The sequence below is a fragment of the Musa acuminata genome, chromosome BXJ1-5 (assembly GCF_036884655.1).
Source record: "Musa acuminata AAA Group cultivar baxijiao chromosome BXJ1-5, Cavendish_Baxijiao_AAA, whole genome shotgun sequence".
Lineage (NCBI taxonomy): Eukaryota > Viridiplantae > Streptophyta > Magnoliopsida > Zingiberales > Musaceae > Musa > Musa acuminata.
Window position 1 is genome coordinate 2,333,974 of NC_088331.1, and position 15,854 is coordinate 2,349,827.

At 36.1% G+C, this 15,854-nt stretch overlaps 2 protein-coding genes across 7 annotated transcripts; one reads left to right on the plus strand and one right to left on the minus strand.

Annotated features, from left to right (window-relative positions):
* Positions 1-5,983: 5,983 nt before the first annotated feature.
* On the plus strand, positions 5,984-8,174 carry LOC135674899 (protein NTM1-like 9). Of its 4 annotated transcripts, none has more exons than XM_065185157.1 (6): positions 5,984-6,350; positions 6,486-6,673; positions 6,921-7,198; positions 7,265-7,504; positions 7,583-7,805; positions 7,892-8,174. In XM_065185157.1, exons 1-6 carry the CDS (start codon positions 6,244-6,246, stop codon positions 7,999-8,001), a joined length of 1,146 nt encoding a protein of 381 aa, XP_065041229.1. In that variant the 5' UTR covers positions 5,984-6,243; the 3' UTR covers positions 8,002-8,174. The 4 variants fall into 4 exon arrangements, with proteins under 4 accessions (XP_065041229.1, XP_065041230.1, XP_065041231.1 ...); XM_065185158.1 differs by having other exon boundaries at positions 7,583-7,802; XM_065185159.1 differs by having other exon boundaries at positions 5,984-6,338.
* A 253-nt stretch (positions 8,175-8,427) lies between these two features.
* On the minus strand, positions 8,428-14,727 carry LOC103983823 (AT-hook motif nuclear-localized protein 10). Of its 3 annotated transcripts, none has more exons than XM_009401121.3 (6): positions 14,534-14,727; positions 13,756-14,199; positions 13,024-13,076; positions 11,091-11,222; positions 9,046-9,207; positions 8,428-8,974 (listed from the first exon to the last, which is right to left on the minus strand). In XM_009401121.3, the coding sequence occupies exons 2-6, from the start codon at positions 14,186-14,188 to the stop codon at positions 8,678-8,680; spliced, it is 1,077 nt and encodes a 358-aa protein (XP_009399396.2). In that variant the 5' UTR covers positions 14,189-14,199; positions 14,534-14,727; the 3' UTR covers positions 8,428-8,677. The 3 variants fall into 3 exon arrangements, with proteins under 3 accessions (XP_009399396.2, XP_009399395.2, XP_009399394.2); XM_009401120.3 differs by having other exon boundaries at positions 13,756-14,227; positions 14,534-14,726; XM_009401119.3 differs by having other exon boundaries at positions 13,756-14,265; positions 14,534-14,726.
* Between the last annotated feature and the right edge of the window lie 1,127 nt (positions 14,728-15,854).

A 15,854-nucleotide genomic window follows, 5' to 3' on the forward strand; every position in this document is an offset into this window, starting at 1 on the left:
TTATTCTCTTTACTTATGATTTAAATTTAATAAATCAAAATTTTAAAATATGTTAATTTATCAATCAAATTATAAAATTGATTCAAAATGCTATTGCACTAAATTTAATCTCCGTCCCTCTTCTTAGTGTTATTAAGACCCTAACACCTATTAGATATAATTATTTTAATTTTTTTTATCTAATTATCTCTTGTCTTTATTTATATACATCTTAAAAGTTATCAACGGCTTTAGACTTTTCATGTATTAAATACACATAGTTATATTTTAATAGTTTATCTATAAATAAGATGAAATATCTCTCTTCATTCAAATAAGAAATATGAAATGCTCCATAGATATTAGTATAAATAATCTCAAAAAGTTCTTTAATTCTTATAGTATTTTTCTTTATATGTTTAATTTGTTTTCCCTTAATACGATTTATGCAACCATCAAAATCAATGAAGTCTAAAATTTTCAAAATACTATCCTTCACAATCGTTTGTATCACAATATAGAAGACATCTTATTATTGAAACTATGTTTTAATTCAAAATTTGATTGTAGGGTCATTAATATCTTTACAAACTCACGATTTAAATTGATTCTGTATAAACCATCACATATAATTTCATAATCAATTTTTATTAAATAAAAAAATATAATTAGTTTATCATTACTAAAAGAAATAAAATATCATAACTTATCAATTCTAGATAGAGATACTAAATTTCTAAAAATAGTAAGAATATAACATGTATCTATAAGATGTATCTATATGACTCATCTCTAGGTGTAGGCGATAAGTTCCCATTGTTATCACACTTGAGACGATTTTCCATAATGACAAATCTTTCATGTTCTTTTGGCTTCCAAGTTGTAAATGCATATTATTTATAACATGAGTTGAAATATTAGAATCAATCATCAAGTGTTGTGTTGAAAGGAAGCTCCATAATGTTTGATTCAAAATATACAAAGATCAAGTTTATATCTTTCTTTTTAAACCAAACTTTGTGTTTAACACGGTTCTTTTTCATATATCTTTTCTAATAATAAAATAAGCACTTTCTTATGAAGGCTTTTTTTTTCATTTATCTGCTTATTATGAATATGGATAATATTTTAACTTTTTCTTTATTACTAGCTCCTTGAGTAGTAATCAAAATATTATGAGATATTTCATATCTTGACCTTAATTCTTTCCAAACATATATAGTAATTAGCTCATTCAAGTCTTATTTTTTTATTTATGTTATAGTGAATCTTGAATGGATCAAACCGAGATGAAAGAGAATTAAAAATAAACTACACGAGAAAAGTCTCATCCATATTCATGCCTAATGCATTAAGTTTCATAACTTTGTCAACTATATTAAGGATATGATTATGAATCCCTTGAGTGTTATCATATGAAGTCGTAATCAGTTCTTTCGTTAATGTGTTAATTGATTGATTCATTAATATATTTAAGACTATCTTCTATAGCTCTCAAATATTCTTATGCACTACTTACAGATGATAAAAAAATCTTGATATTACTTGCAATTGTCATTCTTATAAATATTAGATTGAGTCTATTAGATTTTTTCTAAATATTCATTTCATTAATTTATTGTATAGTGCTTTCATCAATCAAGTCTATGGACCTTTCAACAATTAATGCTAAGTCAAGATCTAATATATTCAATATGAACTATATTTGCTTTAATCATTATGAATAATTTAAACTAGAGAATACAAATACACTGAAATATAAAATAATATTGATACTTTGAGTTTCTAAAATACAATGAACTATTGATATCATCCATATTTCATTTTCTAGTGAAATATTGATATATTTAATAATCACTTAATATTATTTATAGTGGACTAATATTATTTGAAGTATATTCTTTTTTAAGATTATCTAAATCTTATTGTCGTTATGAATATTATTGTTCTTAATATTATTTAAGACTAATTCTTTAATATAATTTTATAAGTCATTAGTCTAGATCACTATGATGGTTATAAGACCAATATAATAATATAAAATATAGTTTAAAATATTTTATAATTAATAAATATTTATTATAATTTATATCTCATAAATTTACCATCGCATATCACTTTGGCAACTACTAGTTTGAGAAAACTTATAGATATAAGTAAGAAACAATATTCACCAAATGTTATTTAATCTAGTTCATGCAATAATAATTAATAATAAAATTATAATTATAATAATTATTGGACATTAATCAGTATTAAAAAAACTCATATGATAACCATAATCCTAATAAAACATAAACTATATCTTTATATAAAAAATTATTATTTTATAATTTTAAATATATGTATATAAATAACTAAATAAATATCCAAAATAATAATTAAAATGTAATTACCACAAGCAAAATTTTACGAATATATCATATGAGAAAACTATAAAAAAAACATAATTTATATTTTTTTTAATTTCGTATGAAACCCTAAATTAGAGTTGTCAATCTAATTTAATTAAGTGTTTCAGAATTGGACTAAACATCAGTCTAACTATGTTAGTGCAAATTAAAATTGATCAAAGTTAAAAATTGATCAAAATTAACTTTTTTTCAAATTTGATCAAAATGAGATTAATCGAATCTAAATCCAGTCAAGAAATCAACATATAACCGGAATCAAGTTCGATCAAAATATTTTGATTAAAGTAGGTCAAATTAGTTAATTTTATAGTTAAGGACATAAGTCAAAAATATTTATTTTTAATAGTAAAATTATAATTTTATCAATATATATAGTGAAAATATTTGATTTCTAAAGTGTAGAACTATGAAGAGGAAAGGATTTATAGGGATAAAATAATAATTTTAATAGGTGAAACCCTAATTTCTTTTTTTTCTTTTCAGTTGTCATAGTGCCTACATGAGGCCTACGGTTGTTGTGGTACATGGTCGCTCGCCAGCTATGTGTTGAATCTCGGATTTTGATGATGAAGTCAATTGTCATTTGTTGTCTAATCTATGTATTGAGATAAGTGTGCAGGATTAACTACAATGAAAGTTAGACAAGCAGCAAGAGTTGCGCCGGAGTCAAGTCAATGATCACGTTGGGAGTTCGAGAGTTCGACGGAAGTTCAAACAGTCGTCGGAGGTTCTGCGGGAACATATCCGAGAAGTCCAGAAGTTTGCCAAGCGAAGCTCGTCGGAACTCGCCAAGTGGATCGTCGCAAGTCCAGGAGTTTGCCGGAAGTCCGCATGAGCATCACCGAGGGTTCATCGGATGATCGACGGAAGTTCGCCGGAAACTCGCCGGAAGAAGCGATTGACGCACCGAAGAAAAGCTGCAGAAATTGTCTTAGAATTAATCGTAGTTAGCACGTTGATTAAGTTGGAAATGGGAGGTGATCCCATTAGCTTAATCTTGGGGCAATTGGGCCCCTGAAAAACCAAAATTGGGCCGAATGGAGCTACCCATTCGGACCCTAATTGCACCAGGAGGTGCAACCGCCCAAGCCAGAAGGTAGCACCGCCTGGGCTAAGTCTCCCAGGGAGACTGGGCGGTGCAACTGCCCCAGCCAGGAGGTGGCACCGCCTGGGCTCAGTCTCCGAGCGAGACTGGGCAGTGCAACCTCCCCTAACAGAGAGGTAGCACCGCTTGAGCTCGGTCTTCGAGCTCTGGCAAAGAGGTGCAACCGCCTCAGTCAGGAGGTGGCACCGCCTGGGGCTCAGTCTCCAAGCTAGACTCAGGCGGTGCAACCGCCTGGGCTCAGTCTCCGAGCTCTGCTAGGCGGTGCAACCTCTCTAGTTAGGAGGTGCAACCGCCTGATCCCGGAATTTCGGGATTTGATCGTTTTGAGCTCCAAATTTGAACTGGGTTGGGGCCTATAAATATCCCACCCATTCAGCACTGAAAAGATACAGACCTACACCGAAATCTTGATCTTTTCTGTGATTCTAAGAGCTCAAAATTGTTGTAAAAGCCCAAAAGTTCTCCTCCCTCTGTTCTTCAAGTTTTGAGTTGTAAAGAGAGGAGAGAAAGGTTATGTAAGGGTTGTCTCCTGAGCCCGTCAAAAGGAGTGAAACTGTAAAAGGGCAGTTGGCCTTCGCTTATTGAAGGAAGGCCTCTAGTTGACGTCGGTGACCTCATCGGTGGAGGAAGCCAAAAGTGGAGTAGGTCAAGACTGACCGAACCACTCTAAATCTCTGGTTTGTATTTACTTTGAGCACTTTATCATTACTGCAAACCTCCTAAATAGCTACAACCCTCTGCGCTTTTACGAACGAGTTTCTAAGTTCAGATCTTTCCGAATCTGCATTTAGACGTAAATCGATGTTTTCGTACTATCATTACATTGTAGTTTACGTTTACGTTTTGATTCCATTTATAACTGCAAACTACCTTCTGCGCTTTTACGAACGAGTTTCTAAGTTCAGATCTTTCCGAATCTGCGTTTAGACGTAAATTGGCGTTTTCGTACGATCATTACATTGCAGTTTACGTTTACGTTTTGACTCCATTTATAACTGCAAACTGTCTTCTGCACATTTATAAAACGCATCTCAAAGTTCAGTATCTTCAGAATCAGTATCTAGACGTAAACTACGTTTAGACGTAAAACTACGTTTAGACGTAAACTACGTTTAGACGTAAAACTGCGTTTAGACGCAAACCGCGTTTAGACGTAAAATTACGTTTAAACGTAAACTGTGCTTAATCTTAAGTAATCTTAGAATCGGCTTTTACATCGAAATCGTTTTTATCGAACGAATGCAACTTTCGTTTTTAATCGCTGAAAGATTTCCGCTGTACGAATTCACCCCCCCCCCCCCTCCCTTAGTGTTCTCGATCCTAACACTATGTGTCATCTACAACTATCACGATTCATGGTCAACCAAGGACGCCTATTATTACTTAGTTGTTCCACCGTACAATTGATGAGACTATAGCCTTTAGCATCCAATTGACGTCAGCCACAACCAACAAATGTCGTTGTAACTGCAGTATTGTAACCGTCGATCAAAGGTATCGATGCAATGTTGGTCTAAAGCAGAGACTTTGCTGCAGCTGCATACGGCCAAGGTAGCCTACCGCAATGACACTTGAGCTGCTGCACATAGGCAACCATTACTGCATGTGACATCGCTAATTGTCGCACCCATCACCATTGCCCACAATAGCATAAAACTGTATATAATGTATTTAATTTCAAAATAACAAGCTCTGATATTAATTATAATCATAAACTATAATTACGCTACTATTATGTGAAAAACTTTAATGTCAAAATCAGAATCAAATAACGATAAATCAATATCAAGATTACGCATCTTTCGACATCATTCAAAAAAACCTTTATATGATTTATAAATGTATTATCATTAGATTCGAAAGATACAGCAATACTAAATTGTAAGAAGAATTAGATTCATGTTCGAGCGATGTAATAAAGACTAAGAGATATTGATAGTTCATCACTATATAATATAATAATCAAAATCTAATCAGATTTATAATATATTTTATATAATTAAATAAAGTTATATAATATAATAGAGACTATTTCTAATGCCTAAGAAGTTAAAAAGGAAAAAAAGGATAGCTAAGTTTGTCCTAACTATGAATACAGGAACTAGTTTCTTCCTATATCGACCACCCTTATGGAAATGGAATCTACTCTACAAGCATATAGTAGTCTTAAATTATTAGTTCAAAAGGTTCAAACTACTACAAAGAACAAAACGAAAGAACTTGATGTGAATGCAACTCAATGCTTGAAATCAAAGTCATGCATCTTAGTCACTTTACAAAAAGGGAGTAGGAGAAAATTTTGGCCTTTCCGACATAGTGATATGAAGATAACATTAACCGGCAAAGTGGTAGTAAACTAAGAAGGCCACTTGCATCAGTTAGATATTGACAGGAATGTGGGTTTAGTTGCGAACAGCCTTTTCGAGTCATCCTTTCCTCTATAAATTCCTCATCTCTTGCTTCGAACTTACACATTAGCCCACCAACAAGTTCCACAAAACCAGTCTCCAGTTCGTGGTTTCGAGGTTCACAATCCTAAGAACAAAGGGAATCTCCATTTCTTCTTCTTCCGTATCGTAGATCTCCAATTGTAGCAATAAGTGAAACCTTTAGTTTCTTTTGTTCTATTCTGTTCTTTTCTCTCTGAAGTTTGAGGTTTCGCTTCGGTTTCCTAGAGAACTTGCAGCTTGAACTAAAATTTTCCATCTGATCTGAAAGTTGAATCGATCCAAAAACCAGAGTTTTATGAGAAGAATGATATTGAGCTATAAGGGTTGCATCATCTGGAAGTTGTGCTCGGAGAAGAGTTTCTATGTTTGGATATTCCATACTCTGAATAGGTACACTACGAGGTAGAGAGTCAGCTTCCATGACTTTTCATCTTTTTGAGGGGAAGCTAATCTCATCATTTCTCGTATGCTCGAGTTTTAAATAGTGTGATCTTAATTTTTCCTTCTTCTTTTTCTTGCTTCATTGTTCCATGAGAGATCGACCGAGCGTAGAATTGCAAGAAGAAAAATGAATGCTATGTTGTTGCCACCCGGCTTTCGGTTTCATCCTACGGACGAGGAGTTAGTCGGATACTACCTGAAGAGAAAAGTAGATGGGCTTAAGATTGAGCTCGAGGTCATTCCAGTGATCGATTTGTGCAAGTTTGATCCTTGGGAGCTACCAGGTAACATCTTTTCTTTGCTTTATTTCTTTTCGTGAAGAACAGTGATGGCAAACTGAGTGTGTATTGTGAACTTGACTGACACAAACAGTTCCAATCTTGATAGATTTGAAGTGAAACTAAATATGTGAATTGGTCTCATCATTTACTTCCTGACAAGAGTTACCGCAGATTAAGCTGTAAAACTCTTTTGAGCACAACATTTATGAAGAAATGTTTTTCTCTGATGCTCGGCGTTCTATGTTCTTAGACAAATCGTTACTTCCAAGAAGAGACATGGAGTGGTTCTTCTTCTGCCCACGGGATCGCAAATACCCAAACGGTTCACGCACGAACAGAGCTACCGTTTCTGGATACTGGAAATCCACCGGCAAAGATAGAAAGATTTCATGTGAGTCTTCCGTGTTCGGGTTGAGGAAAACACTCGTCTTCTACCGCGGACGGGCTCCCGGGGGAGAAAGAACCGATTGGATCATGCACGAGTACCGTCTTTGCGAAGATCTTTTCCAAGGAGCTTCGAACTTTCTGGTGAGCAACTAAGAACCCTTTATTAGATCTACGTAGTCGTTCTAATGACTGGTTTCTTCTTCCTAGGGAGCTTTTGCCTTGTGCCGAGTAGTCAAGAGAAGTGGCAATGGGGTGACAAGTAGCGATCGACATGGAGAACCCAAAGCTAAAAGGTGTCCCAAGAGAAACTTCGATGAGGCCTTGCACGGCACAGAGGAAAGTTCATCTCTTGATCTCATTGACAGCAGCTGCAACGCATCTGACCTCCCCTCACCAGAAACTGTGATAGCCTTCAGAGAACCGCATGTGATTTCAGATGCATCGAAGGTACGATCTGCAGCATTAAAGAACTCTATTTCGTGGTATGTTAATAAGAACACTATAATCGTCTTTTTTGGTCTGCAGGCGGATGGAGGAGCTTCAATGCCCTCAAATGGGGTTCCCAACCCAACGAGAGAAGCCTTCACCGTCGATGAACCTGGGAATGCACTCTTCTCGTCTTTCCCAAGTCCTGCACGTTGCATGGGCATGGGCATGTGCATGGGCATGTGCAGCAGCAGCTGGGAAGACATCACGTTCCACAGCCTCCGGTGGGATGCAACAACATACATCGACGAATCATATGGTGGTACTACTTGTCGTAGAATGCCGACTCCTATGTCTCACAGTGTTCATGGCTTGGCTTCTTCCATCTTACTTAGTCTTTGATTACAGGTACAGAAGATTTCGGTGCAGCAGCATCTGCTCACATTTGTCGGCAGGCAAGTGAAGGAGAAGAAGCCAACTTATGGTTGCAGGAAGACAACATAGTGACTGTGATGTGATGGATTTATCCAGATGAAGGCTGCAAGATTTCTGATGGTGTGGATAGTAATATTGGGAGTAAGATCTCCACAACAGCCCTTTTGATGCCTGTGTGGAGGAATTAGTGTGACCATTGCAGATGTCTCTAAAGATGTATCTCCGAAGCAATAATAAAAAGTGGACCATTTCTTTCTGGTTTATGCCATCCTACTAATGCAACACGCTGTATAATTCCCACCCCACAAATTAAACAACTCAATCATGATGTTAAACATATGAAAACACGAGAGTCTGCAAATGACATCCTCAACACTTGCTACTACCAAGCACCGTCAGTTTATGCTGTTCACTGCATGTGCTCACACAAAGGAAAACAGTGAGCTTGTAAATACTAGGAGGCAAGAACAGCCAGATATTGGTCTGCTCGGACATTGCGACGTTACAAGTCCAAGAAAAGAAGATAAACATTTCGTTACTGGCAGAAATAGAGATTCTAAACAAGTCAACAAGCAAATAATTTGGAACAACATGAGTGACCTAAGAACATGAGCCTAGGTTTTCAACAGGGCTGTCTGTTAGATGCCTCGGAATGTCTGTCGGAGGCCCACTCTAAAAGGTGCGGTAATAATTAGAGGCAACTAAAATTACAGTGATCCAAATCCTGGTGCTTTCTTCTTATTTCAAACGGTAGCTCTGTTAGTTAGGCATCAGTTTCATGTCGGGTTCGTGCCTGTTTAGACTTGCTGGGTGAGGCCAGCTGACAGGTGGATACGCAGATTGAACGTGCTGACTGGAGTTGTTGCAGGTGCCACCGCTCTGATTTGTGGGGCTGCCAGGGTCCTCACAAGATTCACTTGATGTCCCTTCGGATGGCGGGCTGGCTGTTACCACTGCTCCAAACCCAGTCATCTGAGGTGGAACTGATGAAGGTTCCCACCTCAATGGCTCTGGCTTCGGCTTTTTCCCTTCCGCAATGAAGCTTCCTACCACAACCTGCAATAGAAGTGAACCTACACTTATAAGTGTGACATTTGTAACATGCACAGGAGAGATTTGATTTTGACCTGCACAGGTGTCGCTGCCACAAGCATTCCAGCAACCCCGCCACCAAGAATGCGGCCATCAGATCCTGCTAGTGCGATGCTCAAGCCACCACTTCTACTACGAGTGCTACCATCTTCTGTGAGCAGGAAAGAACCTGATAAAGAGATGATCTCAAACCGTCCCTGCAAGAAAGATCCCATTACTGCCACAGAGTCACAACAATAATTGGTAAAGGACAGCTCTGCGGATAAGATACTGGGACTTTGTGCATTAACCCTGTGACAGAGTAGTGCTCTTAGCTATTATGACAAATGTTGCATAACTAAAAGGCAAGGCATAGTACTAACTTCAAACATAAACTAACTGCAAGATGATCAACCACTTCATCACTGACACGAGTAAGATGATAAAGGTGCTGGCATATCTTAAGTTTTTAATGGGTCCAAGTCCTTACCTTGTAGTGCTAATATTCATCAACATCTTAGGATATAGCAATAGTGGCTATGCAGAATATAGCATGTTAACATTAAACAGAGATGCCCTTTATCAAAAGGGCAAATTGTCCTAGGTTACAGCGTGTGCCACTATAAGGTGATAATTGATATGGCCACAGCCATATAGAGTCATTAAACCCCTATATTTTAACTTTCTGATACAAAAATTGCAACATTTCCTGCTTTTCATCTCTCCATGTGAAGGAGTTTCCTTTTCTAAATAGAAGAAAACCCACATTGAAGTATTTTCTAACCGAGGAGGATTATGTTGGCCAATTCATAGAGTTGCAACACAATGTTTTTCGCAAAATCCTTGATCCTTGAATACCATGGTTTCTTGTATAGGTTGATCCTGATCCTATTCAAAAACCATCAATTTATTGGAAAGATTGTTGGAATTGACCAAAATAGACTGATCATCAACCAATCAAACCTAAAACAATAACCCAATCAATACCAATCAAACCAGACCAATTCTAGCTGATCTGACCAACTTATAAATCTAAACTTAGTAGTTGTTTCAGTAAAAACATTATTCAGAGTCTAAATTCCATAACCAGTTCCAAAGTTGATCCCAGTACAACGATCTTGTCAAAGGCCATATCAGAGACGGATGCCCAAAGTACTTTCCACCTTTATGTACTCAGGAAAGAGTTCAACTGTTTGTTTTACCTTGAGCAAAGGGATCACAATGGTGTACAAATTTATGTTGCTAAAGATACCCTGGTTGATTTATTAGACCTTATGATTTGCCAGTTTTACAATATCTATCAGATTGTCCCACTGGTCCACCAAGGACCCTGGAGATTGACTATCTAGGGAAGTCCACCTATAACAAACTTAAACCAAGAGCAAATCTATGATAAATTAAACAAATTATGACCCTTTTTGCCTGAATCCAGATAACATTGCATAATTAGACTCCAGATCCTTCACAAGAGCCCAGATAACTGGAGAATCCAGGCTTTAAATATAACAGCTGAAAAGTCTTAAAACCAAAAGAACCTGTATTTGATACCAGTAAAATTATTAAGACTGATTCTACAATGACCATTTGTCATCAACTTCTCCAAAAACCTAAACTCCATAAGTTCTTAAATTACAAGCATGTTCATATAAGTCGAAAAAATAAAAACTCTCTTCCTGACCCCATAGACGTAAAATCAAAAAACTTGTTAAATGAAAGATAATCCAATTCACTAACGATTGTTCTATTGTTCTAAGTTCATATTCATAATGCAAGAATGCACAGAAGGTTATAACCCTATGATGTGTGGAAATTATGAAATTCCTAACTTTGAATTCCATGATTATCTTCGAAATAAAGACTACCACAGAAGTTCCACAAAATCAAGAAATTTTCATGACTTAAGAAATGAAACAACAGAAAGGAACATTTTATCTAGATATATTATTTTGTCATTGAAGATTGCATTTCCATCATGACATTCCCTTTGTCTGCATGTAACACATATCCACGTACATCTATGGACACAAAATCTTTGTCCAGTGATGTATTTTTGAACTCTATATGTCAAGCAATTCAAGAGACAAGATCAGAATATTCGAACCTCATAAGTTACTGTTCCACCAGATATTGCTGGCTGCCGAAGTGTTACATCAGAGACAGCACCATTTGCTGACAGAATACAGACTGTCCGACGTCCTTGTTGCGAAAAGGCCATGATTTTTGAAGCAATATCCTGCCAATATGAAAATGGTCCTTATTTAAGTATTTTGTATTGAGCTGTCTCTCCATAAATTTATGATAGCCCCCATCAACTCTTTTGTATAAATTGGTTCGAAGAGTAATGAAAATTTTAAAGCACCAAGCATTGCTCTATATACAACATAGTAAAAGTTATGACTCAAACGAGGCATCATACAAAACATCAATCAGTATTCAATTTATGACACTGTGCTTGGTATTCTATGGGGGGCATTCACTACATACAATATAACTGATATATGTTGAATATGACCTACGCCAGTCAAGAACATGTCTTGACATATGATAACACACATGCACAGTACAACATATGATAGTCAACCACCTTCATGAGCCTAGCGTATGATAGTTTAGTTCTTTCTTTAACCTTTCAGCATTGAGCTTCATAACAAAAATTGCACCCAACTAATTGCTTAAAAGAATGTCAGTGTTGATTCTCATGCTGCAATCCAGGAGATATCCATGTCGATCTTCATGTTAGTGCAAAAAAAGGCTAATAATTAATCCACTTAAGAGAAAATGTACTGTCTTGATGTCCAAATTGCATTCTTTATTCTCTTCAAAAAGTTTAAATAGAATATGCATTGATTTCAGTGATCAAGAACACAAAGTCACACATTGCATGGATTAGCTTATAATATTATATATCTTATCCAAATGTCTTACAACAAATGAATTTCAAGAACGGTACATCATAAGCATAAAGCATGGAGTTATGACACAATTCAACAAGTTTTAATTCTATGGACCGGAAGTTATAAGATAATGCCATGAAATATACTGGTAAAAGAAGATTTACCCATTGTCGAGCTACCATCAGGTACCACACATCAAGGACGTAAACTAGATTAGGTCAAAAGTTATAGATGATAATATCAAGTATTCCAGTAAATTGACAGATGAGAATGGAAATATCTCCACATAATGAATCAGTTGGCATATACAGACATAGAGTTGAATCACACATACATTTCAATAATTAAAATATCAAAAGAATGATGTTGACTTTTAAGATCATTAGCTATCAAGGAAGCATCCTTAGAAGCATTTTTAGTTAAAGTAACGCTTTCAAATTGACTGCTTATAACTGCATGCAAGCAACAGAGATGACTCGATCTATTTCACTGAGACCAGTCACCCCAAGTGGTCAAATTAAGCATGTAACTGTAGCAAACAGTAGAGGGGCTCAAATTTTAAGATATTAATTAAAACACATTCTTGAGCACATGGGTGTTATAGGAATACAGTTTCTTTCGTATTTAAAGGTTAGCTTTCAGGCCTTATGTAAATTTCTTTCTCAATCCCCATCTTAACTACTTACTCGTGTGGCTTGTTTCACTGGAGCTTCTAGATTAACCATAAGTATAGTGTAAACTAAAAATGAATCTAAGAATATTTTATATCAGATACAGTATTTTGAATTTGTCAAAGGTAAAGATATAAGCCCAGGTCAAACTTGCATGATATATGGAAAAGACAACCAGAATCAGACAACAGAAGATATGCCTTGGATCACAATAAGAATCTTCCTCAATCATTTCATCCCCCTCATTTTAGCATAAAATGGGAAATTTAATCATTAAAATATGTGACAATGCTATCTAATCATTTTTTCCTTTGGTTATAAAGCTTAGGAAAATCATGAAAATGGTACATAACAATTTAATTAAAATAAGAAAAAAAAATAAGATTAAGGTGACCTATTCTCAGAGTTAGGTATGCTTGAGCAGCAAAGAAAGAATAATGCATGATATTTTTCAAGCTCAACTACTTGCCTCTCCAATTTTAACAGTGATAATATGAGGAGTAAAGCCAATCCCTGGGGCACCTGGGTAACCATGAAAACTAATGTTAAGAATTTTGGAACAAGTATTAAAATGCAAACCCGACAAAGAAACGAATGCTAAAACTTTGAAAATTGAATATGTAGACAAAAGAACTACAGAAAAAGAAGAAAGAAGTTTGACATTCAAGAGATGCAATTTGAGTGTGCTGGACTTAGGGCCTTCAAATGACTTCTTTATAGTGAGAAGATTTAATGGAAATTAATCTGTATAGGCATTGACTTCAGGAAGAAATAAATTATGCAAATTATATGAATGGGCAGCTAACAACTAATTATCACCAACTAGGACAGCCTGAAAGCAAAAAAGTACAAGGAAATATCATAAAAAAGAAAATAACGATCATGACTAAATTTAAACTTTAAGTTATAAACCAGAACATATTGTAGATGCAGAATAGAAGCAACTGATGTTAGAGGAATATTTGAACATTAGGAAACCAAAATGACCTAATTGTACGTAAATAGCTCAGAATTTGTACAATAATGTAGTCATGTAAGAGAAGACTAGAAGGAACAAGATAGATCATACATGAACCCATGGAAGTCTAACTCACAATCACTTATGGAGAGCTTAAGACACTTTGCCTTAGCAGCTGTACACACACAGCAAGTCACATCTAGACTAATTGTTCATAATTAAACTAAGTGGCGCAAGAATTACCCAACGCTTCCAGTTGCTGCTTCTTCCCTGAACCGGGAGGGCGGCCTCGACGCTTAGCTGCTGGATCAGAGGCTGAACTATTAGAGTATCCCGAAGCTGAAGATGGTGGAGTTAAGGCCAAACCCATGCCAGCATCTGGTCCATACTTTCTTGGCCTTCCTCTCTTCTTCTTCACCGACTCACCCATGTTAAATAGACCACCTTGCCTGATTCCAGAGAAACCATCTCCTTGGTACAAAGAACCGGTCAAGTCCACCGGCTTCGACGCAGGTGAAGTCATGGGGTTAAAAGAAAGCCGCATGCCCTCCATCACTCCAGCTGAATTATGCGCCACCATCGGATTGTTCGGCAGTCCAGCTCCGTAGGAGCCGGGACCCTCCACTACACCGGGAGGCTGCGACGAGCTCAATCTCGGAGGCTCTCTAGCGTCCATTTTGCCAAACCCTACAACCAAATTCCCGAGCGTTCTCTGCTGCAGTTCAGCTAGATCTTCAAACCACTTCCGCAGTTCTTCAAGAAATTAAAACCAAACAAAGATCTTCAACAAGAAAATGCGAGTGCATGTAAAGAAATTTTGCGAGGTCTCCCCAAAAATCACAACTTTCGGAGAAAAAAAAGGATCGATCGAGTGAAATGCAAATACAAATTATCCCGTCAGTCAGCCCATTTCACGATGCTACGTTTTTGCACGGAAAGTCAAAGAAAAAGAGTCATTTTTTACACCAAATTCGTGGGAAAAAAAATGGGGTAAACAAAGAACCAAGAAAAGAAAACACACCTCAGATCAGATCGATCGGCCGCACCAAACCAAAATGGGAAGGACGAATTGCTTCAAGACCAAAAACGTTCGCCATCCATAACCCACACCGCACCACCACCAACCTAACAAGATGAGGAGGAATCGGAATCAACACCTTTAACCAGAGGAGGAAACAAAAATTCTAAAAAGGGTTCGAACTGGAGCTCGGAAATCGAAGCGATTAATTAAAACTTCTTTAATGCATTCTTTTCAGGACTTTTTTTTTATTGTATATATATCTTCTTCTTTTTTCTCAAATTAAAAAAAAAAAAGCTAAATCTAAATTTTCAGACTTCAAATTCCTTCCTTTGCATACACAATATGTCACATCTTTTCTTAATATGGAAACGTATTTTGGTGAAATAATACGTATGGCTGTGTATAACAATAGCATATTTTTGAAATTATGTAACTTACTTTATGAAAATTAATTTATTTTTATATTTTATTTTTTATTTTTATTTATGTGATCAAATACACATAAATGCAAGGGCTAATTATTTGTTCAAACACACTACATTATAATTTTTCTAAATTGAAATAGGATATTTTTTTAAAGGATGAATTCAAATAAAAATCTTTTAAGTTTAAGAATTTCTCAAATAACATTTTAACTTCAAAAAAATTTAAATAATATTTTTTAAAAAATAATCATCATATCCTCCGTCGACCACATCTCTCTACCCTACCAACCTTCCTCTCCACCTCGTCAATCCTTAGGCACCTATATTTATCTTTCTAGACGGGTTGGTCCCACTGATCGTCTTCTCCCCTCTCATGATTACCTATGCCCGAGCTAGCTCCATCGATCACATAGAACCCTTTTTCTTCCCTATCACTTATGTGTTTGCACATGAGTTAATCTCGTCGAGCGCCTCTCTTTACGATGCAAAGAGGAGGCAATGGTAGGTGACGAAGATAAAGATAAAACAAAATTTTCATCTAACCAAGAAACTTTACAAGAATTTTCAAATTTAGGAATTTTCTCAAAAGAATTTATCTCTTTTTTTCATCATTTAAAATGAGAGAAAATAAATAAAGAGAGAGAAACATGGTGTGGGTCCCCTTTTTTTCCCTTCAAATTGGAATCGCCCGCTCGATCAAATTGGAAATATTAAATGTTGATGCGGTCACTTTGGGATGTTATTGGAATTTAATATATGCCATCTTCCTAAATCGAGTGGCCTTGAAGACTGCAATCTTGACCTTTTGCTTGCACGCGTGATTATGAAGGGGGACAGGTTGTGTTTTCATGTAATCTTTGTTTTTTTTAATGCAAATACTTGTGGGTTTTTCTTAA